Here is a 23,881-nt window from a genome sequence, read left to right on the forward strand (position 1 = left end):
TATTAGCTATTTGGACAGGCTGTTATGCTGAGAAGGTCCTTTATACTTGCACTAACGATTTTCTATATATTAAAAAGAACCCACTTGTTATTTATTTCTGCCATCCTCACCCCCACCTTCAGTAGGGTTTGATGTATTTATACAAATAAATACAAATACAGGAGACCTTTTTTGTTGATTTTTTTTTTTTTTTTTTTGCAGTTTTAGCAAGTCTCATCCTTAGATCCTGAAATGCATCCTCCAGTGAATTTAAGGAAATATAAAGAAACCTGAGTTTTTAATATCTGAGAAGGGAACAGCTACCCACTCCAGTATTCAAGCCTGGAGAATTCCATAGACCGTATAGTCTATGGGGTTACAAAGAGTCGGACACGACTGAACGACTTTCACTTTTATGTTCCTAACTCACTAATGAAACTTAAAATTTACTATTATTTAAAATATCATTAAAAGATATGGATTAATACTGAAAACTCAGGAGTTACTAAAAGAACCACCTGTGACTATCACAAAATGTGATGCCCCCTCACTTCACATGGACTCGCCTATAGAGCCCAACTCAGCATCCTTGGTGTATGACTATACCACCACATAAAATACAAAGCAGAATTTGTAATCTAGTCCTATGTTTGAATTGATGCTAGCAGCAGGAACATTTCTACCACATCACAGTTCCTTCCCCCTCTATCCTCGTTTCTAACTTGAACACAGCTCCTAGGACCTTGAGGATCAAACATTTTAAGAAGTATGGCCATTCATATTAATTGCCCTTCTCTGATACAATTAGATTAACTATGAGACTACAGATTTATGGACTGCCAGGCAATAATACTACAGCAACCCTATATATTATTTTCTTTCATTCTTCGGGGAATTCATCTTATAAAGTCCCTTTCCTGCATAGATAAGTATAAAGTTTTTCCCAAAATTTGAACACAAGGAGACAAATAACCAAACTCCAAGCTGAAATAAAAGTCGATTATGTCTCCCTTAGCAAAATAAACATTTTGATGCCAAGTATTAGTACTTGGGAAAGCAACCCAAAAGGTTGTTTTGTTCATACTGAGAGGCAAAAAAACCCCAAAATTCAGAAAAGTTATCAGTGCCTTGGTATGATTAAAGAACAGGTTAAAAAAATAAAATTATTTTTGGAAAAGTTAAGTCCAAAATGAAGCTGTAGGAAAATACACATTCAAAATATTTTAAGCCTTTGTGATTAGTGAACAAATGGAAATGAAATCTTACATGCAACATTTGTTACTTGCAGACAGAGTAGAATTCTCTTGCAGAATTGATGAGCGGGAAATACCGTTGAAACCACCCTGGAGTTCCAAGTGCAGGTGGTCTAACAGGTAGCGCATGAACTCATGGGCATCCTGCTGCTGATAGCCCCTAGAAGCAAACGCAGTCAGTCACTGAGGGCTCTGCCTACCCGGCCCAGCACGCTGGAGGGTGGTGTTGGGAGGGTCGCGATGCTGCGCTCAGAACACAGGAGGGCTCCCTTGTCCTTCACCCTCACTTCCTTCTTGTCTTACACATAAAATTCCCTTCAAGACAGAATTCCACTTCTTAAAAATCAGTTTGGAAACACGGACTAGTAGAGCTAATTGGACTTGCAGTAACCTCAACTGACTTCACCCAAGAGGAACACTGAGAGGCAAAAAGGGGGTTGTGTGACCTGCCTCAAGTCCTACAACAGGAGAGTAACAGAGATGGGACCACAACCCTGTCTCCTGGGTGGACTGTGAATTTCCTCAAACACTGGCTGAAAGGAAGAAAAATTTTATCTAAAGAGCTAAAGATGTGTAGCAGTCTATCATCCTAATCTCTGATTCAAAGGACATTTTTTTAAACAAAATTTTCAAAATGCATTGACTCATATACAATTATGCTGTAGCCTAAAACTTGAATATATATAGCCACATGTTCTGAGGTTATTTCTTATACTCTATTCAGTCAGGAAATTCTATGGAATTCTTGTGCTAATATAGATCAATGACAAGTGCAGAATAATGAAATCTGACAAAATTAAGCTGGTACAGCTAGAAGGGTTAGAGGTTTATGTTGATAAATCAGCAGTGATGTCTAAAGTACATTTATAAAATTATGGATAAGAAAGACTTCTGCCCTTACCAGCATGGAAGGTTCTCTTTAATCTCTGCCCTAAGTGGCAAGTTTTCTGACCTGGTCTGGAGTCAAAACTTTCATCGCCCTTCTAGGCAGTGATTCCAGAAACAAAATTTCTTTTAGCCAGATTTTCTCCCTTTTCCTAAAATTTCTCCTGGAAATAAATTATGGAAATGATCTGCCTAATCAATGGAATTTACATCGAAAGTATTTCACTGTAACTTTTTCTAAAATATTTAGCAACTAAATAGTAATACATATGTTGTTTAAGTATTTAAGACTCATGAATAAAATGTCAAACTTAAGTTAAAAGTAAAACTATTCAAACTTGGTAGTTCCTTTATATATATCTAAGGAGATGCTTTAAACCCTTTCAATATACATCTTTTTCATGACTCAAAGATAAGATCAGTATCTCAGGTCATATCTGAAATTCTATCTTATATAAAAAAGTTTTATTCTCTGACCAAAATAACCTAATATCTAATCATCATTTTCTAAAATGGATCATTAAAACCTGTATCTTGTAGTTATGTCAATTTGCATTTTCATCAAACACATATCCATTCCTTAAAATAATGTACATTAATGAACATTTCCAACCACACCATGATTCACTTTCCTTATATCAAAATACATTACTTTCTACTGTTTCCTTTACCATTAGAAATACATTTGGTGTCCTATATGAGATCATGGAACACTCATTGTTTCATAAAGGTAAGTTATAGGCATCTGTTACAATTTGTGATCTTTACCCAGAGAAGGAAAAGTCTGTGTTTCTTCTAGGACGAGGACTTTTTTTTTTGTTTAATTCTGACTAAAGAGACATTTACAATTCCATTTCTAAACATTTAAATAAAGTCTTTCATTGACTTATCTGAAGAATGGCAGCTCCAGTTTTACCACTGTTCCTTATCCTCACTTGTTTGTGACCTTACATAAAGATTACCTCTTTCTCTTTAATGTCTATAGAAAATCTGTATCAAAGATAAATCATCTTAGACAGCACACTGCAAACATAAAAAGCCTAGACGATCATAAGGCCTCCATTCTGAATGAGGGACGCTGCTGAGGTACAACACACAGGAACATAGAGCAACTGTCTCTTCATCTTAAGAACAAAGAAAGGTTCCAATGAAGAAAATGTTACTCTGTGCCTGTTTAAGTGGAAAGCGGATATTCCAAATGAAACAGACACCACATAATACAGGCACACACAAGCACTTGTGCAAGGCTCCAACATGCACAACTGTGACACATGCCTATGCATTACTGACCATTTGCTGTTCAGTAGGGACCAGTGCATTACGTGTAAAATGGCAAAGACCAATATGTAATAGGATATGCCTCTACGGAATCAGATTTTATCACTCTAAAACAAGCTTCTTCTGAAATACCTAGGACACATAAGAGTTTTAGGTTCTGTTCATATTTAAAATAAGTTACAATTTTGCCCAAATTATCTGCAAAACCAAAAGCAGTTGCATTTAGCTATTCCTACCCAGTGTAAGACGTTAATCAAGGCTGAGTTTCTTTGAGACAAAAATACTAGAAAATGAAAATAAAAATTAAAAAAAAAAAAAGAAAATGAAAATAATAGTGGTTTTGTTTACAAACACAAAAACCCCACCAGCAGATAAATCCCTGATGAGGGTTAGCACAGGCGTGTCGCTTCACTGTGCCTTGCTTCACTGCGCTCTGCAGGAGCCGCGGTGTTTACAAGCCCGAGGTCTGTGGCAGCCCTGCTTCAGGCAAGTCTGCTGGGGCCATTGTCCAACATTTGTTCACTCTGTCTCTCATCACATTTTGTCAATTCCTGTAATACTTTACATTTTTCCATTATTATTATTATGTTTGTTGCTGTGATCAGTGGTCAGTGACCTTTGTCGTTACTCTGGTAACTGTTTCAGGGTGCCACAACCATGTAAGGCAGCAAGCTTAGTAAATGCTGTGTGTGTGCTGACTGCTCCACCGACAGGCTGTTCCCGCCTTTCTCCCTCCCTTTGGGCCTCTGTATTCCTTGAGACACAATGATATTCAAACTAGGCCAAAAGACAACCCTTAATGGCCTCTAATGTTTAACTGACAGAAAGAGTCCCAAGTCTCTCATTTTAAATCAAAAGCTAAAAGGATTAAGCTTAGTGAGGAAGATATGTGAAAAGTCGACAGAGGCCAAAAGCTAGGCCTCTGGCACCAAACAGACAGGTTGTGAAAGCAAAGGAAAAGTTCTTGAAGGAACTTTAAAAGTGCTGCCCCAGGGAAGACACCATTGATTAAAAAAGTGAGACCCTATTGCTGATAGGGAGAAAGATTTATCAGTCTGGACAGAAGATCAAACCAGCCACAACATTTCCTTCAGCCAAAGCCTAATTTAGAGCAAGGCCTTAATAACTCTCCTCCATTCCAGGAAGGCTGAGAGAGGTGAGGAAGTGCAGGAGAAAAGCTTGAAGCCAGCAGAGGTTGGTAAGCGAGGTTTAAAGAAAGACTCCGACTCCGTCTCCCTAACATACATGTGCAAGGTGAAGCGGCAAGCGCTGACTCAGAACCTGCAGCAAGATATCTAGATCCTGCTGAGATCAACAATGAAGGTGGCTACACTAACCAACAGATTTTCAATGTTGACAAAACAGCGTTATACTGGAAGAAGAGGTCATCTAGGACTTTCACGGCTAGAGAGGAGAAGTCAACGTCTGGCTTCAAAGGACAAAGTGACTCTCCTGTTAGGGGCGAATGCAGCTGGAGACTTGAAGTTGAAGCCAGTGCTCATTTACCATTCTGAAAATCCTAAGGGCATAAGAATAATGCTCAATCCACTCTGCCTGTGCTCTATAAATGGAGCCACAAGGCCTGGATGTAGCACATCTGTTTACAACACGATTTACTGAATATTTTAAGCACACTGTTGACACTTACTCTCAGACAAGATTTCTTTCAAAATATTACTGCTCAAGGACAACACACCCGTGACGTGTTGTCCATGAGCTCTGATGGAGACATACAATGAGATGAAAGTTGTTTTCAGAGATCAAACTCCCTGGATACTGACATCTGTTAACCAAGGAAAATGGGTTTTCTAAACTCTAAAAAATTTTACTTTGGGATTATAACAATAAGAACATAATTCAAGACTCACTTCATTTCCACTTTGGCATGTTATAAGAACTTTACCCTGTATACATAATAGGTAATGGTGGTTTAGCCACTAAGTCATGTTCAACTCTTTTGTGACCCCATAGATTGCAGCCCGCCAAGCTTCTCTGTCCATGGAATTTTCCAGGCAAACATCCTGGAGAGGGTTGCCATTTCCTCCTCCAGGGGATCTTCCCGACCCAGGGATCAAACTCAGGTCTCCTACACTGCAGGAGGATTCTTTACCAACTGAGTCACCAGGGAAGCCCAATATATATAATAGGAGTAACAATTATAAGACGAAAACCCTACCTCACAGCCTTACACCTGGGCATTGGGCAGTGACCCTGCACTAAAACTTTATCCATGATACAGTCTCAAGATCTAGGTCTAACCAAGAGAAAATTATTCTTTGAGAAACCCACTCCAGTATTCTTGCCTGAAAAATCCCATGAACAGAGAAGCCTGGTGGGCTACAATCCTTGAGGTCACAGAGAGTAGGACATGACTTGGTGACTGAACAACAACATGGAAGTGGGGAACAATAATTATTACAGAACAAAGAGAAAGCCCTGCTGAGAACAGAGACATGTTATTCTGCTTAGTCGCTCAGTCATTAGCGAGATCTAAGAGGCCATGTTTTACAGGAATCACTCCAGCAACGCCATCCAAATTTCTCAACCTGGTCAGCTTTTCCAGTTCTTTTCTTTCATTGGTAGGAATAACAGAATGTGTAATATTAGGTAGCTAAAAACTAACTCATGCCCACGGCTAGAATAAACAAACTGGTAGAGGTAATGGGAAGATATAGATGAAAAACAGAATTCTATTAAATGAAGGGGGAACTGAGTCACCATGCAATCCAAGTAGAAGAGTACAGAAACAGCTGGTGGGCCTCACTTGGGCATGCGGACAAGTTACTACAAGTTTACTGTGAACACATCTATCAGTGACCAGCGCCATAAAGACCTGGGTTCTCATTCTGGTCCTAACACCTACTAGATGCATAACACTGAACTGCTCTCCTCTGTCTAAGTTTCATCTTTAAAATGAGGCTAACACTTCCTGTGGATAATAACTGCAGCCATGAAATCAGAAGATGGTTACTCCTTGAAAAGAAAGCTATGACAAACCTAGACAGAGTATTAAAAAGCAAAGATATCACTTTGCCGACAAAGGTCCAAATAGTCAAAGCTATGATTTTTTCAGTAGTCATGGATGGATGTGAGTCGGCCCATAAAGAAGGCTGAGTGCTAAAGAATTGATGCTTTTGAACTGTGGTGTTGGAGAAGACTCTTGAGAGTCCCTTGGACAGCAAGAAGATCAAACCAGTAAATCTTAAAGGAAATCAACCCTGAATACTCACTCATTGGAAGGGCTGATGCTGAAGCTTCAAAACTTTGGCCACCCGATGTGAACAGCCAACTCACTGGAAAAATACTCAGATGCTGGGAAAGATTGAAGGCAAAAAGGAGAAAAGAGTGGCAGAGGATGAGATGGTTGGATAGCCGATTGAATCATGGATAGTCCACTGAATCATGGATAGTCCACTGAATCAAGTCCATTACCGATTCAATGAACAAGAACTTGGGCAAAGTTCATGGGAGATAGCAAAGGGCAGGGAGGCCTGGCGTGTTGCAGTCTATGGGGTTGCAGAGAGTTAGACATGACTTAGCAACTGAACAACAGCAATGCTTCCTACCTTGATGGGAATTCTGTTGTGTTTCTTAACTAAGATCAGATATAAAATACCCAAAGTGCTTGGCACATAACAGATATTCAACAAATGAAAGCACTTTTTATCTGGTAACAAAACACAAGGATTAAATCCCTATCAAGAGTCTAACTAGATCAGTTCAGTCGCTCAGTCATGTCTGACTCTTTGCAACCCCGTGGACTGCAGCACGCCAGGTTTCCCTGTCCATCACCAGCTCCTGGAGCTTACTCAAACTCATGTCCATTGAGTCGGTGATGCCATCCAATCATCTCATCCTCTGTCGTCCCCTTCTCCTCCTGCCATTAATCTTTCCCAGCATCAGGGTTTTTTCCAGTGATTCAGTTCTTCACATCAGGTGGCCAAAGTAGTGGAGCTTCAACTTCGGCATCAGTCCTTCCAATGAATTTGGGACTTATTTCCTTTAGGATTGACTGGTTGGATCACCTTGCAGTCCAAGGGGCTCTTGAGTCTTTTCCAACACCAAAGTTCAAAAGCATCAATTCTTCAGCACTCAGCTTTCTTTATGGTCCAACTCTCACATCCATACATGACTACTGGAAAAACCATAGCTTTGACTAAACAGACCTTTGTCGGCAAAGTAACATCTCTGCTTTTTAAAAAGCTATCTAGGTTAATCATTGCTTTTCTTCCAACAAGCGTCTTTTAATTTCATGGCTGCAGTCACCACCGGCAGTGATTTTGGAGCCCAAGAAAATAAAGTTGTCTAACTATGTGATTGATAGAAATTTCTACCAGTGATTAACAATAACTTAACAATCATTTCTACCTTTCCTATTTAGAGTCAGATAATTCTAAAATTCTTACAAGATATTCTTTCCTGAGAAGAGATTTAAATAACATGAAATAGAAAAGAAATATCCTTCAAAACAAAGACCAGAGTTAACAATAGTCAATTACATCTGACCCTCAAGGCCACACTCTTCAGGAAGGCAACAAATTACAGTCCTGTTACCCTTCAGACATTTCTCCACACTACCCATAGATCTGAACCACTCTGAGACAAGCAAGATAGACTGCTAATGTTTACTACACCGTGCTGGCTTTAAAAAAGGAGAGGAGCATATATTAGATGCCAGAATCATGACTAGTAAGAACCATGATGTGCTTCAGAAAGATAAAATCAGCAGAAGGTGGCAAAGGCTGTTGTCAAACACCCGCAGTGCTTCAAATCTGCTGCTCGCTACAGGGCTGATGAGCCTAGGAGAAGAGGGGCTTTTCTGACAGCAGGGCGTTTCCCTCAAGTGAGACTAGATAAACAACATGGAAAACTCAGTGACTCTGCAGCCATGTAAGGAGATGATCTGTTCATTTTGTTACTGTCTGAAAAATGAATCTTCTGGACTTAACTACAGTCTGGAATACAGTACCATGGTTTTCTACTGATTACATTTGGATTTTTTTTTTTAGCTGAAGTAAGACAGTGTATAATGATAATTACTGTTTATAAGATTTTAAAAGAATCAAGGAAATTTTGCCCAGTATGTTTTCCTAGAGCACATAAGTTATTTATAAGGTCTTTGCTTTTATAACAACAAAATGCCCTGCTTTTTGTTAAAGACATTTCTGAGGTCTATTATTTAAACACATTGTCTAGTAGGATATATCCAACTTACCTTCTCCTTAAAAAACAAAACAGTCTTCATTACCAAGAATACCACTTGTTGGAAATTGTTTCAGGAACAATGTAAGGACTACTATTAATGTTTTAAATATCCTTCATTAAATATTACTTACCTAAAATTGGGCATAATCTTCCAAACAACATAAAATAAGGACTCTGGGCTAAATGCAGTCTGGCTACCTTGCCATAAAGCACAGAGTGTCTTTCTAAATTCTTCCACCAAAGACCTAGAAGAGAGGAAGGGATGATGAGACCCTGACACATTTGCAAGGGGCTAGTGTTTTAGTACACAATGCCAAATTGTCTAAAATTCACAAATAAAATATGAAAACATAAAAAATTTGGTCTCTTCTGAACTAAATCTGACAGTTAAGTGACAGCATCTCAAAAACCCATACAAAAATCGGTAATTACTTGACAAGACTAGTTTTTAATTGTATGGTGAACTCTTGAGTATGCCGAAGTACCATCATACTTGTAAGATAAAGCAGTGGATAAGTTACAAACCAAAGTACTTACTGATGCATATTTTAAAGCATGTAAAACAAGTAACAGAATCCCTTGTCCACCTCCTGGCTCTTTCCTTCTTGCCCCTCACTAGGAGCACCTCTCAGACTTGTTCGGGACTGTCTGCTCATCTCTGCTGCAGAGAGGTAATGACTGCAGAGCTTCAAAATTCACCTCTGTACTGCCACTGCTAACTCACTTCAGTCGTGTCCGACTCCGTGCGACCCCATCCCTGGGATTCTCCAGGCAAGAACACTCAAATCCAAATCTGAAACCCACATTTTTCTCATGACTGCTTTTATTCAGGTGTCTCCAGGTCCAGCAGGAATTTCCTTCTGGGCGTCCTCTTGTCTCTTCCCACGCAGTGTGTCCTAAACCTGCTCCCTGCTCCTACGGCCACCTGGTCTCCACTCACACCCCCCACAGGAATACAGCTTCCACTTTTTTCTTGGCATTTGAGTTCATGGAATAAAAAATTCTAGTGTGTCCAACTTCTGACAAATCCCCTTAAAGAGAAAGAGTGGTCCTTCTTCACTCCTCCTTTCTGCCTTCCGGCAAGAGTGAGGTTGAAACGGTGACTCCCCAGCAGCACTGTGGACGGCGTAGATGAGAGCCACAGGCAGGGATGGTGGACGGAACATCGGGTGAGCCCGGTGATTGTACAAAACAAAGCTAGATGGATAACCTCCAACTTTTACATAAGAAAATAAACCAGGGATGCTTAAGTCACCATTAGTTTTGGTTCTCTATGCACAAAGGTAAACTTAAACACCTCCTCAACTGCAATGACTATATTCATCAATACAGCTACCATCCTCATAGACACCAGAGAGATTCTCACCACCTTCTTTCTCAACCCCTGTTATCCAACAGGTTCCTGAGATAGAAATTATGTTTTTTACTTCCTAGTACCTCAATCCTCATCCTGTGTTTGAGGAACTCCATCTTAAGAGTCTTGTGAGAGTCAAAGCCTGCCTCCCACTATGGAAGCTGAAAACGCTAAATACTTGCTCCTCAGCCCATGCCCCACTCCCTCCTTGCAGCCAGGATTCAGGTACATGGCCTTGGTGTGCCTATTTGAAGCAGGAATTAGAAACGAGACTGTGACAGTGCCAAATCATTTCAGGTGGCAACGAGCATCTTCAGGAGTGTGGCGGGGGGGGGGGGGGGGAGCGGGGGGGTGGCAGGTGGGAGGAGCAATAACAGCAGCTTCCCCCCAGCACCAACTCCAGCAGTGCTGGCAGTGGGAAAACTTAGGCAGGGCATGGACAGTGGTCCTAATAAGGATACCTTTATGGATGCCTGGACTCATTAACCTGATTTTCCACCCATCTGCTAATGGTAAGTTCACCAAAGACCTTCAATGAATTCCTTTTCTGCATAAGATGGCCAGAGGCAATTTCTGTAATTTGTAACTAAACCCTAAATCACACTAATGCATCAAGTACTACTAATTCTTCCCTTTTGTGCACATGTATTTTTTCCTCTTCATTTCACTGCTATTCCCTCTAACCAATTACTATGAAGTGTGAAGAAGCCTCCTTGAACACAGGCATGTTCTAGCTCATCCTGCACTCTGCTGCCAAAGCAGACTCTTAAAACTCCACTCTTACAACTCTCACTCCCTGCGCCAATGTCTGGCTACACTGCGTATTCCACACTGCACACTATTCTAACACGGTCTATGCTATTCTCCCTCAGCCAGGCAGGAAGAACAGTGTCAAACTGTTAAGTATTACATTATGTGTGGCTTTTCAGAATGTGTGGGGATGGGGCGTGTGACAGCAGGGATGGGCAGACAGGGAAAACATTACATTGTTATAGCCTCATTTCAATAATGTTAAGATGCCTCTTACAACCATGATAAGATGACACAACTTCTGAACCCCAATAGAACATGGTTTGAATTTGAATACATATTGTTTTGGTTCTCAACAATCACTTGTCACTTCCTCCTCCCACATCAACTAATAATTGACTGTACTGCCCCATAATGAATTTGATAACTGCAAATTAATTATTCAAGACAGGTTTACCTAACCCGCTCACACAAGTTAATTCACAAAGACTAATGACATTCATGCTGCTCTATACCTAGAACTGTGCTTCATTCATAGATGTCAATTTTAGAATGCCCCAATCCATAGACTCCACAAGTAGAGTGCTGAATTTATCCTGCCTGCTAGGTAAATAGAGTTAAAAGAATTCCGACAATTATTAAGATTGCCAGCTAAATACTGAAACACAACTGTCAAGAGTTTCTTTTTAAGTGCACGTGCCTATCTACTCACATAACACAATGGAAATCACCAGTAAGAGTCATTTGTTCTGTAGCTCAAAGCCAGAAAGGACATATTCTGAGACTCACACGTTGTTATCCCCCTGGCTCCTGGTGTGGTACGTTCGCCGTCCGGCTGTCTTCCCATTCCGTAATTCCACAGCAGGCAGCTCTTTGAAATAACAGCAAAACTGCTCAATGTTACTATTTTAAAAGGAAGGAAAGAAAATTATTTTTTAACTGTCCTAGGGCCTGTAAAGAAAGTATTATGAGATCCACATATGGATTTTGAAAATGTGATCTGTCAGTTTCTCATTAAAGTGGTATTCAATGCAATCTCTTACATCATGTTTCTTCATTAAGATTCCTCTTTTGTTCCCAGAAAACAATACAAGTAGATGACTTTGCAGAAATAAAGAAAGGCCTTAAAGCAAACTCTGTTCCCAAGATCCTCAATCCCCCTTCCCATTCAGAGACTGTCACCATTTCTTTCTTTTCAGGGTGTTTGTTTCCAGGTGTTCAATAATTTCCTCCAGCAGAAGCAAACTATGAGAGCAACCATATTGTTTGAATACACTATACAGAGTAACAAGGAGAATTCAGTAGCAACTAGAATTTCTTCTGCAAGCAAGAAAAGCGGAGAGCCAGCCCCTTTAAGGAGACAGCACATGTGGCTTCTGGCCCTGGGAAAATAATTTATTCTGGTCTTTGACACCACATTAGAATCTGAAAGTACACAACTTTCTAAATAATCTCTTTTAGATAACTTAGGTCAGCCTTGTTGCCTGTTTTATTTTTCACTGCTCATCCTACACGTTGAGGATCCTGATCTAATGACCATACTTAAGACTCAACTAATGGCTGAACTGAGTTCTCTGAACAAGGTTCTTTACAGCCCAGGGGTCTGCGAACTATGGCCCACAGGGCAAATCTGGCCCTGGGCCAGTGAGCTTTTTCATTTTTAAAGTGAGTTTTTTATTTTTAAAGAGTTGTTTAAAAGGGAGGGAAGTATTGAAGGGAGGAGGAAAATATGTGAGAGGGCCTGGATGTGGCATGCAAAGATTAAAAATATTTATTTAATCTGGCCTTTTTCAGAAGTTTGCTGGCCCGTGGTCAAGCCTATTTAAGAAGCGACAGGAACTAAATAATAACTGCTAACAGTTATTTACTGCCAGGCACTGCTCCAAGCACTTTATGTAAATTATACACTATCTTCCCAGCTACTCCGTGAAGCAGACTATTATCCCATTTCACTGATGAGAAAACTAAGGCACAGGGAACTGAGGTAACTTGCCCCGAGTTACCAGGCTAGAGTCAGAGCCAGAGACAGAACCTGAACACGGACCCTTTGCTCTTAACCATTCCACCAGAAACTAACATTAGATAGTTGGGATCTGACTGTAACATTACCTGAGCGACTGAAGGATGGCGTTCATGAAACACGTATTCCCCAAATTCCGAAGGCCCGTGGCACAAATAGCAGTCGTGCTGCCCTGTAAAACGGAACGAGAAGCGGCCTCAGCGACGCGAAGAGAAGGCCAACTGCTTCAGACATCACAGGGCCAAGGCCTGTATTTGAAACTCTTAGCATCAAGCCAGGTTGGAATCAATCCTTTTCAGTCCAATGAATATTTCAAATTCTCTTTCTACTCTCTGTATAAGTGTCTGGATATTTTTAGAAAGCTGCTTCTGATCCTAGGACTGTTCTAAATGGAAACTTAATAGGAAATCAGCTTTAATAAGTACTATGGAGTACATGATGTAAAAACCAGGAAGGTCCTTAAAAGAAATAAGTTTAAGATGTCATGCCTTTATTATTGTTGTTCTTTAGTCACTAAGTCATGTCTGACTCTTTTGTGAACCCATGGACTGTAGCCTGCCAGGCTCTTCTATCCATGGGATTCTCCAGGCAAGAATACTGGAGTGGGTTGCCGTTTCCTCCTTCAGGGAATGTTCCTGACCCAGGAATCAAACCCAAGTCTCCTGTATGAGCAGGTGGATTCTTTGCCACTGAGCCACCTGGGAAGCCCTAACACCTTCACAAGACTACTAAAGCTACTACAAAATGGAAAAAATATAGCTAAGGAACAAAACTTACCATAACTTCAGACCCACAAAATCTGCAGTAGGGACCTTTAGCACAGGGAAGCAAGGATCTCTGGGATCCCATGCAAAAGGGTAACAAGGTACACGAGGAGGCCTTAAGAACAGATGCTCGCTAAGGTACTGGAGCATGGTAGTAATTCTGACGGAAGGCAGGCACTGACAGACTCGCCGGGGTATTTAGTCACATCAAGAGTCGTGAGTACCAGTGGCAAACACTTTGTAAAATATTCCAAATACAAGACATACGTTTATAAAATTTCGTAAGGGGGTAACATTAATGTTAGAGTTGTAATCAGTGACTAGACCTCAACCAATTCTTGTATTTGAATAAATTTTGATTACTTACATTTACTTTTAGTAACTTGCTGTTCAGTGATGAGTTTTCCAAAAGTTTTCTTTTCCTATGCCTGTCAGCTGTGAAAGATGAGCTATTAAAACACAAACAGACAGACAGTCAGAAAGACATGCCTACATACACACCACCCAGCAGGATAAGAGAGCAAAGGTGGCCGTGCTAAGCTTTGAGGGTACAGCCCTGGCTGACTGAGTAGCCAGGCCAGGGAGAGACCCAGGAGGCCACTGTGGCCTACGAGTCCTTCTAGCAATGAGGAGTTCCACTTCCCCTGGAAATCCCCACTGCTCCTCCAGCAGGGTGGGACTAGAATCTGCCACCTCCGGGCACTTCCCAGAGAAGCTGGCCAGGTAGATGTGGTCTCTGAGATGGTCCCTCTCCTCTCCGACTCTGTCTACCGATGGTGAATCTCCAAACGAGAGAATATACACACCACATAAAAGAGGGAATCCCTGGTCTGACATGGTTATTCTGACATTTAACATCAACTCTCAAATATTTTATTTCTTTCTTAATTTTGGTAAAGGTATCCTCTTTTGTTTGTATGTTGTAACAGATGATCACATAATCTGAGTCTGTGGAATGAAAATACATTAGAGGCACATAGGCATACACCAACTCCTTTGATTCAGTTATGCTACAAAGCATGTTGTAAAACAGATCCTAAACAGCACATAAATTCTGAATCAAAATTATTTAAATTTTTCACAATGAAAGACAGATCTTGTTTGAAATTTATCAGAAAGTAATTCCTATCTTCAAAGGGTCACTTTAAAATGATGTATCAGGGAACTAATCCAAAGGAAGTAAAAGCTACTATTATTAAACAACACAGACTTTTAAGTCTACCAACCCTTTTCCATCTTCCAAAATTATCAGGCTAATCCAAAGGAAATATGCAATTATTTTTCTTTCCAGAATTTCCACATGAACTGCCTTGAGAGCAGTAGATCTAGTGATAGTCAGCTGCTTCAAATCTAAAAATATTCTTAGGAAAAATGTCTTCAGAACTGTATGTGCCTCTCATACACTGATGACAAGGTAAGAAGTGATCAACCCCGCATGTAGTATGAAAGAGAAAGTGCCTTGAAAGTGAAAGTAGCTCAGTCATGTCAGACTCTTTGCGACCCCATGGACTATACAGTCTGTGGAATTCTACAGGCCAGAATACTGGAGTGGGTAGCCTTTCCTTTCTCCAGGGGATCTTCCCAACTAAGAGATCGAACCCAGGTCTCCTGTGTTGCAGGCGGATTCTTCACCAGCTGAGCCATAAGGGAAGCCCACATATAGTATAATGTCAAGTTATTCCTTCACAAATTCTTTGAGGAAAGAAGCTGAGTCACAAGCACAGTGACAATGCCTAATAGCTAACTTTTATTCAACCTATACAAATAAAGCCTTTAGCTTTCTAAAATATGTTATTAAATTCTACCATTGGTGATTCTCAAAATGGCAGAACCCTTTAGATCCATGCTATTTAACAAGGTTCAGTTCAGTTCAGTCACTCATTTGTGTCCGACTCTTTGCGACCCCATGAATCGCAGCACGCCAGGCCTCCCTGTCCATTACCAACTCCTGTAGCCGCTCACTACATGTGGCTAGTAAATTTAAATTCAACTTAAATAAAACATAGAATCCAGTTCCTCGTCATGCTGGCTCATTTTCAAGTGCTCCACAGGCACGCACGGCCAGTGGCTACACAGTGTGATTATACAAGGTTTCTGGTATACAGTGCTGCTCTAGAGATAGGCTGGACAGTTGACAGTAAAAGTCAAATGCAGTCATGGATCTTCCACTGTAGCTTCCAGCACAGATTAAAGGCTATGTTTGAGAACATCGAAATAAACTTAGATAATGTTTCTCAACACAGAAGAAGGGTTGCAAGGTACGTTTTTCAGTGGAGACAAGGTAGTCTGTGACACCTTTTACCTAATGAAGTGGTCACTGGAAATAAAAGATTTGAAAGCTGCTTATATAAAAGTTGCTTATATAAAAGCTTATATAAAATGCAGGTTCTTGAAAGTCCTGTTCTCCCTCTGACTTAGTTCTGATGAAGTTGTCATTGAGATGATAGTCTTTTCTTAAGAGAAAACTCTAGGTGACAGGGAGAAATAATTTGGCAGCTACCTCCTTCTGTAACAAAGAATCAGGTTACTAAGATCTTTACAAAGATGTCATCACACCAGAGAGTGATGTTACAAAAACTACTGCAAGAATCTCCTACGTTACAGTTAATTGTGACAATTTCAGACCAAACTCAATAGTCTAGATCTGTGTGTCTACAGCTGTGTCTCTAATCCTAGACAGGGCTCCTGCTGCTCTGTTCAAATTAAGAGAAGGGGGGAAGCACTTTGAAAAAGTGAGGTGCCCCAACAGGACAAGCCAAAAGGTACTTAAATCCAAAGTGTTCTAATTAGTTTAGATTTTAAGGAAATCATTTCCTCCCTTTTCAGCTTACAATCCATATTTAGTCAGAAACACGCAGAGAGACTTTGGTTAACCAAAGCTAGACAGTGTTTAACTTAGAGAACTCAGGTCACTCTCTATCACCACACAATTTAAAAATACCCTGCTGGCTTTATGTGTAAGTTTGCTAAAGGACTCCCACTTCTGGCATGTTCTCACAATGCCATTTATACATCAACTGTCAAAATGAATTAGATGGCACCTGATGATCGGGAGATTTACACGGATTTCACCTGAGTCAGCAATCATTCCAGGACCATGCTTCCAGCCACTGCAGCACCCGACACTGCCACTGGGGCTTCTGTTTACTGCTTGAATTTTGGGTCCAGTGAGCTGTGTCTGACTAACCTATTTGGCTTCGGCAGAAAAAATAAAAAGAACTATTCACAGTAGTTTAATTTCTTTATGATGACAAAGCATTTCACAGCTTCCTATACTTTCAAGTGATAAATACTGGTCCTAACAAAAAAGAAAAAGAAGAAACTAGGATCTTCTGCTGTCATATAGATGCAAAGTAAACAATAATATAGTTAAACCTATTTCCCCTTAAAATTTATACATAAATTTCAGAGCTTCTAAGAAGACCTCATTAATACATTTGATAAGGGTTTTCTAATATTTCAGGTAACCCTACAATGATTTTGGATCATTTTCTGCCCTTCCCTTGCACTAGCAAAACTCCCCTTGCAAATAAACTGAGGAACTTATAGGATGGTGGGTAGTAACTAAAAAACAGGCTCTGGAGCCCCTGGATACAGTTATGACAGACACTAAATGAAATAAATGCTGAGTTATGATCACTGACAATTTTCATATACCTAACTCCAAAGTTTATTTTGCTCACATTTCAATCACACTAAAAACATTGAGTGTGATGAGGTTATGGAACTCATCAACAAAAATCCCACTCAGAAATTCTGAAAGACCCCTCAACCCCATTCCATCCCTTCTTTCCCAAGGTCTATTACTTACTTTTCCAGGTTCTGTAAGTGTTCTCTGACTTTCTGTACCAGTCCCAGCTTGGTGTCATTAACCACAAAATCATCACAGCGATAACTGCAAGGAAAATATTAATCAGTGTGTGTAAAGAGCTTGAGGAAACCACAGTAATGAAATCACTAAAACCATGCTGCCAAGATGGTCACGTGGCTCTGCAAGCAGTTACAGTCAGCGGTGAGTTCAAAGAGGACTTAGAATCCACACTGGGATGTTTTTAAAGAGCCTTTTTAAAAAGCCACGTAGGCAATGAACACTAGTTTCTTTTCACATTTTTATTCAAAAGCTCTGCAATTCCTCTTCGAAAATGAAATAGGCTGCGACATGTGTTATATTCCTTTTAGTGGTGCATAATACATGGAAAACGAAATACAAAGCACCAATCTATTCATATAGCATGAAGCCTAAAGCTCTAATGTGGTCCCTCCCAACTCAAATTCATGCGGAGAAGAGATGTAAGAAAAAAGCAGGAAAAAGATAATTAATCTGTAGGGATATTTGAATAAAAAACTAAAAGCTATACATTTTACACGCCAGCCAAGCTCCTCTGTCCATGAAATTTTTCAGCCAAGAATGGGTTGCCATTCCCTTCTCCAGGAGATCTTCCTGACCCAGGGATAGAACCTGGGTCTCCTACCCAGGCAATCTGCCTAAAGAACTGCAGGCAGATTCTTTACCATTTGAGCCACCAGGAAAGCCCCTTTTACACATAATTTAATTTAAATAAACTAAACTGAGAAGAATGAATTTTTTCATTCTGCAATGTTAGAAAACAAAAGTATAAAACAGTGATTACGTCTTGCAGGAAACAAAGGCTTTGAGGAAAGATGTTTAAGGTGTTCTTTAGAATTGATATTGTGTGTATGTGTGTGTGTTAGCAAGTCAATAAGCAAATAATATAAGGAATCAGACATAATAAACTCTAACTTGTACATGAGCATTCAATTTTTTTCCCTGGAATATGGCCAATTTTAACTGAAACAACTTACAAGCTAGTACCAAAATATTCTTTTGAACTGCAGCTTTGTACAAAACCACTTATTAAAACTACCAAAGAATAATGACAATAACAATGCCATTCTTCTGAGCAAAATTTTGAATGCCTAGCAATCAGTATGGAGAAGGCAATGGCGACCCACTCCAGTACTCTTGCCTAGAGAATCCCATGGACGGAGGAGCCTGGTAGGCTGCAGTCCATGGGGTCGCTAGGAGTCGGACACAACTGAGCGACTTCACTTTCCCTTTTCACTTTCATGCACTGGAGAAGGAAATGGCAACCCACTCCAGTGTTCTTGTCTGGAGAAACCCAGGGACAGCAAAGCCTGGTGGGTTGCCATCTGTGGGGTCGCACAGAGTTGGACGCGACTGAAGCGACTTGGCAGCAATTAGTAAAAATTAGGTCAAATCTAGCACAATCCAAAAACTATTTCTTACATACCTGAAACCAGGCTATTCAAAAATTGTAAAGAGGATGGGGGAAAGTAATTTGTTTAAAAAAAGATCACACACAAAAACATGGCTTGTATCTCTTAGCCACAATTTACACATGTAATTATTTAACAAGTCCCTCCCCCAAAATCTGACTATCTAATGCTGTCAATCAAGAGTCTCTAATATTCTTCAAGCTCCCATGGTTAATCCTTAACATTTCTACTAATAGCAAAAGTTACCATTCACATCCCAGACTGTTTCTCTATGATCAAGTTCATCAGCAATGGGAGGAAAATAATTCTTTATTGGTTTTATAACAAATACATAAAGCAATTAAATTCGTGGAAAGATTCAGTTCCTTGCTTCTTCTCAGCATAAATGTTAAGAGGGTAAGGTCTACTCTATAAATCTGGGATTAGGGCACTTGGTTCCTCTGTGAATCCCAGGCATGCACTAGAGCATGAAATTGTATTGTTACCCTAATTCCTGCTTACATTTTCATTTTAGATTGGCATAAACATATACATGCACTTTGACTAAAAGAATGATCCAGTGTTCGAAACAAAAACTCCAAACGCTACTGTTCATCTGGGGAATGAAGTCTAAGAGCAAATTTAGATGGCCTTTCACATATTTCCATGCTGCTAGTCTACCTAATTGAAAAGTGAACCCCTTAACTTTCACACACACAGGAAAAAAATGGCTGCTTTGTTTAAAGAAACAAATTGCTTTAAATTATATGAAGTAACTGATTTTTTTCATATTAAAGTAATTCTTTTTGGTGTGACATGAATTCAGCCTTTAGCATTTGTTAAAGGAACATTTTCATACATCGAAATACAGTTTATTTATGACCTTGCTCCATTCTGAACTAATCTGCCTTAACTGGGTCTATTTACTGCATCTCTTTGAGTGTTCATCATTAAAGTGAGTAAGTTGCTCTAGGCCCTAGAGCTGTTCTAATGTGGCACAGCTATTTTTGTTACTTTTCTATGCACTAATGAAGTCCTGTAAAGTACTTATTTCAATATTTTATGCAGAAAGCAGCAGTTACAGTGATACCTACATAAATAAATACCTACATACATAATTGGGAGTTAAATTGAAATATTTATTTTAATTATAATACAATCAAATTATTTTTCTGGCTCAAAAACTAAGAATGAAAAAAAATTTTTAACTTCCAAATTAAGGCGCGCTAATGAGGTAGAATCGAGTGTAATTTTACTAAGAATGGCAATTATGATTTAACACAGCAGAGCCAAATTAATAAGCTGCATATAAAAAAGTTTTAAGATAATAGACAATGTTGAGTCATTTTCAGCAAATGCATAGTGATTTAACAAGAAGCTGCCTCTGTACAGTCAAAATATAATCAATGAACTCTGTCACAATGAAATCAGAATGAAATGTGTAACAAAATGATTTCTCACTGACTTTAGGGATTTGAGCTTATAATTCTGGCAAGCTACAAAACAGCCTGAATTCTTGCTCAAGAAAGAAAACCATTTTTAGATGGAGAGATGAAACATTAATTTCTTATTTCAGTTAAGAGAATTATGTTTTAAAATTTGAGAGAAAGATCACAAAGGATATTTTACAAAAAGTGAAAGATCTTCAGCCGATTCACCAAGAACTGATTCAACATTTAAAAACTATAAATACTTTTATTTTTAGCTTTAGATAAGCTTTACAAGAGACAGTGGCCAATGAATACTTAGGGTATGTTTTGTCTCAAATGACTTCCAAATTGAAATGTCCTTGTCTACTTGCAACCTTAAAAGCAATCAAACTCATGCTGCAAATATTTTTTAATCTTTTACATTTGTCACTTTCAGCTAGATAGGAAAAAGCTACTTTCTATCAACACAAACAAGAACCAGTTATGTGGGATCAAAACCCCAGATTTACTGGAATTAATTCCCTTATTTGATCCACTTCACATTAACATACTGAAAATATTTGTGCTCTGAAGTGGACTGTATCATGGGTGCAGTTATTAAAATGATGCAGTTACTAAAATTGTTCAGTATACATGTACAAATGCTCTGACTCATCACCAGTGGAACTGTTAGAAGAGACAGAAGATAATTGAATGACTACAAGCTCTTTGCCAACTTTCACTGCTTGAGTCATGGCAGATTTTACAAAGGTTTACTGTTCTGTTAACTCTAATTCAAGATTTTCTTGAATCAAAAGGACACCTGCCAATATTCAACATAACAGAAAACATCACCCCATGACTTACATTTTACCTATAGCACAGTGCACATGAAGGAGCTAAATGTAAAGATCCAAGGAGAGAGAAAAAGCTTGTTTGTGACATAGACAAGTATGAGAATTTATGTTAAAACTTAAACTATTCATACTATAAACTAATAATGGTTTTACAAGTTTCAACATGAACAAATACGCAAGAGATTTTAAATGCAATAGCATTATGTAAGTTGGCTCTAATAGCTACAAGAAAAATTGAAGAATGCTTTGTTGACATGAATAAATTTAGAGCTGATTTTCAGTCTATATAATGGCCCTTTGAATTTGATATTGATAATACTGAGTTGTTACAAGAGTGAGTGGATTTACCTAACTTAGATACAGTTTTGAAACTGATATGCTTTTGCTTCAGAGTCAATTATTCTAAAAAAAGATGCCAGTCCTGTCAATACACATGTCAAGTATTAAAGAAAATGGGGGGGGGGGGTTGGGGGTACTTTATTGGAAAAAATTTTAATAGTGTTTGGAATCTACATTTTCAATGGCAACTCTTATGACTAAATACAGATCAAGCATTTCTGATGAAAAGTTAGCATCTGAATGGAAATGCACTGTATGTGTAAAATATCACACTGGATTCTGAAGGTTTCATATTTCAAAAAAAGACACAAACTATCTCTAATAATTCTACATGGATTACCATGTTGACATGGTAATACTGGTTTGGCCAAAAATTTCATTCAGGTTTTTCTGTAAGATCTTAAGAGGGTCAATATATGCAAGACCTTATGACAAAACCGGGACAAACTTTCTGGCCATCCAATATTTTGGATAACCAGGTTAAATAAAATATACAATTTAAATGAATTAACCTGTTTGTCTTTGCTTTTTTATTGTGGCTACTAAAAAATTCTGTATTACATACATGATGAATTATTTCTCTTAGACAGGACTCCTGGCCTAGAAAATATCTAAGATCCTGACTGCTCTACTATTCTATGATACTACCATTGTCATAAAGAGGTAAGAAGTATAACTTCAATGGACTAGAAGAAATCAATCTGATTTTGGCTGAATTTGGTCTCATTGTCTTTAAAAACTTTAGGTTTTCACAATTGTCCTTATTTCCAAGAGTAGATTTTAGAAATTCTTACAGTCACTAAGAAGGACATTTATTTCTAGGCTTCTAACTTTCGTCCTGTCTGAATTCATCACACTATACAGGCATTATCTATGACGATGATGAAAGGAAAGCACCTGCTTCCACAGGTCGAAACTTCCAGGGGTGCCTGGCATGTGGTACAGGGTCAGTAAATGTCGGCTTCCTTCCATTGTGTAACCAGGACTGCCTTGTAACACACCCTTCTCTAGCTGCCCCCATCCCCTCTGTTTTGATTTCTTCTTCCTCCCTGGCCCAGAGGTCAAAAGAAAATAAGTAACAAAAGTAGGAAATAAATTAAAATTTAAATGCTGTCTGGTGCCTTAGCCTTGAGATGAGACACTGCTTTCAAACTGGAAACTCTCTCATTAATACTGGTATTAAAAAGTCCCAAGACAAACAGAAGAATTTAAAGTAAACAAGTTCTAAGAATCTCTTCCTGGTCTGCAATTATGTTGAAGATATTAGGTCAGAATTATGCTTGCCTCTAACACCTGAAAAAAATGAGCCACCATTCTTGGTTTTCCCTCCAAGGAGATTACACCAGAATAAGAAGTACAAAGGAGTACATAACTTGTAGGCTGTGTTCCAGAGCTTCTAGACTGGGCATCAGAAACTTGAAGGCATGTCCCATTTTGAATAAATATTGTTATAAAATACGGCTAAATGATAAAAATAAATGGGAAAAAAATACAGCTAAGTGTCGTAAGGTAAAAATACACCTGGGTCCCAGAATGTAACTGAAATAAAATAAAAAGTTGTTCTCTTTTTCTTCTTTCTACTGAGAAACTGGAGCTGAGGTGCAGGTTTTGGCTTCTCTTCATTCATATAAATAGGACTTTATGTGTCTAACAAACAAAAGTCAGGAACTATCTATATTACACAGCCAACTTTTAGGTTATTGAATCAATACTGAAGCAAGTTTAAATTTCATGATTTTAGGTGATTCTTCAAGTAAAGATGGGCTACACCTCTACTAGACTACTTGTCTGATACAGAGAACATTTACTTCTGTATTTACTGAAAAGAAAGAACTGCTTAAGAAAATTGAAGTAAACTGAACACTAAAGACAAAAAATAATACTTAAGAAATCATATTAGACAACATGTTAGAGATGTTAGATAAGAAAATGAGATATAAAAAGGCAAGGAAGGAGGATTCTTATCTTTCTCTACTTATAACACCTTGAGACAAAGTATACTATCATCTCAGCTATGTAAAAATTAGTCTCAACCCAAATTCCTTGAACCAAACATGATACTAGTTTTAAAGTATTTTAAACCAATAGTTAATAAACTGATTAAATGTAGAGTAGGATATTATATACATACTGTTGTTCAAAGCAGAAGATATACAAATAATTTTACTATCTTGCACCAGGTAGCAGGTAAATTTTCATAGAAAGTACCAATTATTTGCACTACTAAATAATTTGGCTAAAAAATGGATAATAGCATAACTAATTTCAAATTCTGCTACTCTAATAGCAAAAAAAAAAAAAAAAATCACTTCATGGCAAATAGATGGGAAAGCAATGGAAATAGTGATAGACTATTTTGGGGGGCTCCAAAATCACTGCAGATGGTGATTGCAGCCATGAAATTAAAAGATGCTTGCTCCTTGGAAGAAAAGTTATGACCAACCTAAACAGCATATTAAAAAGCAGAGACATTACTTTGCCAACAAAAGTCTGTCTAGTCAAAGCTATGATTTTTCCAGTAGCCAAGTATGGATGTGAGAGTTGGACTAT

General features: G+C 38.8%; 1 protein-coding gene across 3 annotated transcripts in view; it reads right to left on the reverse strand.

Moving 5' to 3' along the window:
- USP3 (ubiquitin specific peptidase 3) overlaps positions 1 to 23,881 on the reverse strand; it is a 99,084-nt gene that overhangs the window by 35,918 nt on the left and 39,285 nt on the right. For all 3 annotated transcript variants that reach the window (XR_010663893.1, XM_065940240.1, XM_065940239.1), the window contains exons 4-9: positions 17,300 to 17,383; positions 13,856 to 13,937; positions 12,814 to 12,896; positions 11,494 to 11,607; positions 8,732 to 8,845; positions 1,246 to 1,392 (exon numbers count right to left, since the gene is read on the reverse strand). Coding sequence is in view for 2 of the 3 variants with exons in the window: in XM_065940240.1 (XP_065796312.1) it covers positions 1,246 to 1,392; positions 8,732 to 8,845; positions 11,494 to 11,607; positions 12,814 to 12,896; positions 13,856 to 13,937; positions 17,300 to 17,383 (624 nt within the window). In the remaining variant the exon portion in view is untranslated. The remainder of the gene's footprint in view (positions 1 to 1,245; positions 1,393 to 8,731; positions 8,846 to 11,493; positions 11,608 to 12,813; positions 12,897 to 13,855; positions 13,938 to 17,299; positions 17,384 to 23,881) is intronic.

Source organism: Muntiacus reevesi, chromosome 7 (genome assembly GCF_963930625.1).
Source record: "Muntiacus reevesi chromosome 7, mMunRee1.1, whole genome shotgun sequence".
In the NCBI taxonomy this organism is placed as follows: Eukaryota; Metazoa; Chordata; class Mammalia; order Artiodactyla; family Cervidae; genus Muntiacus; species Muntiacus reevesi.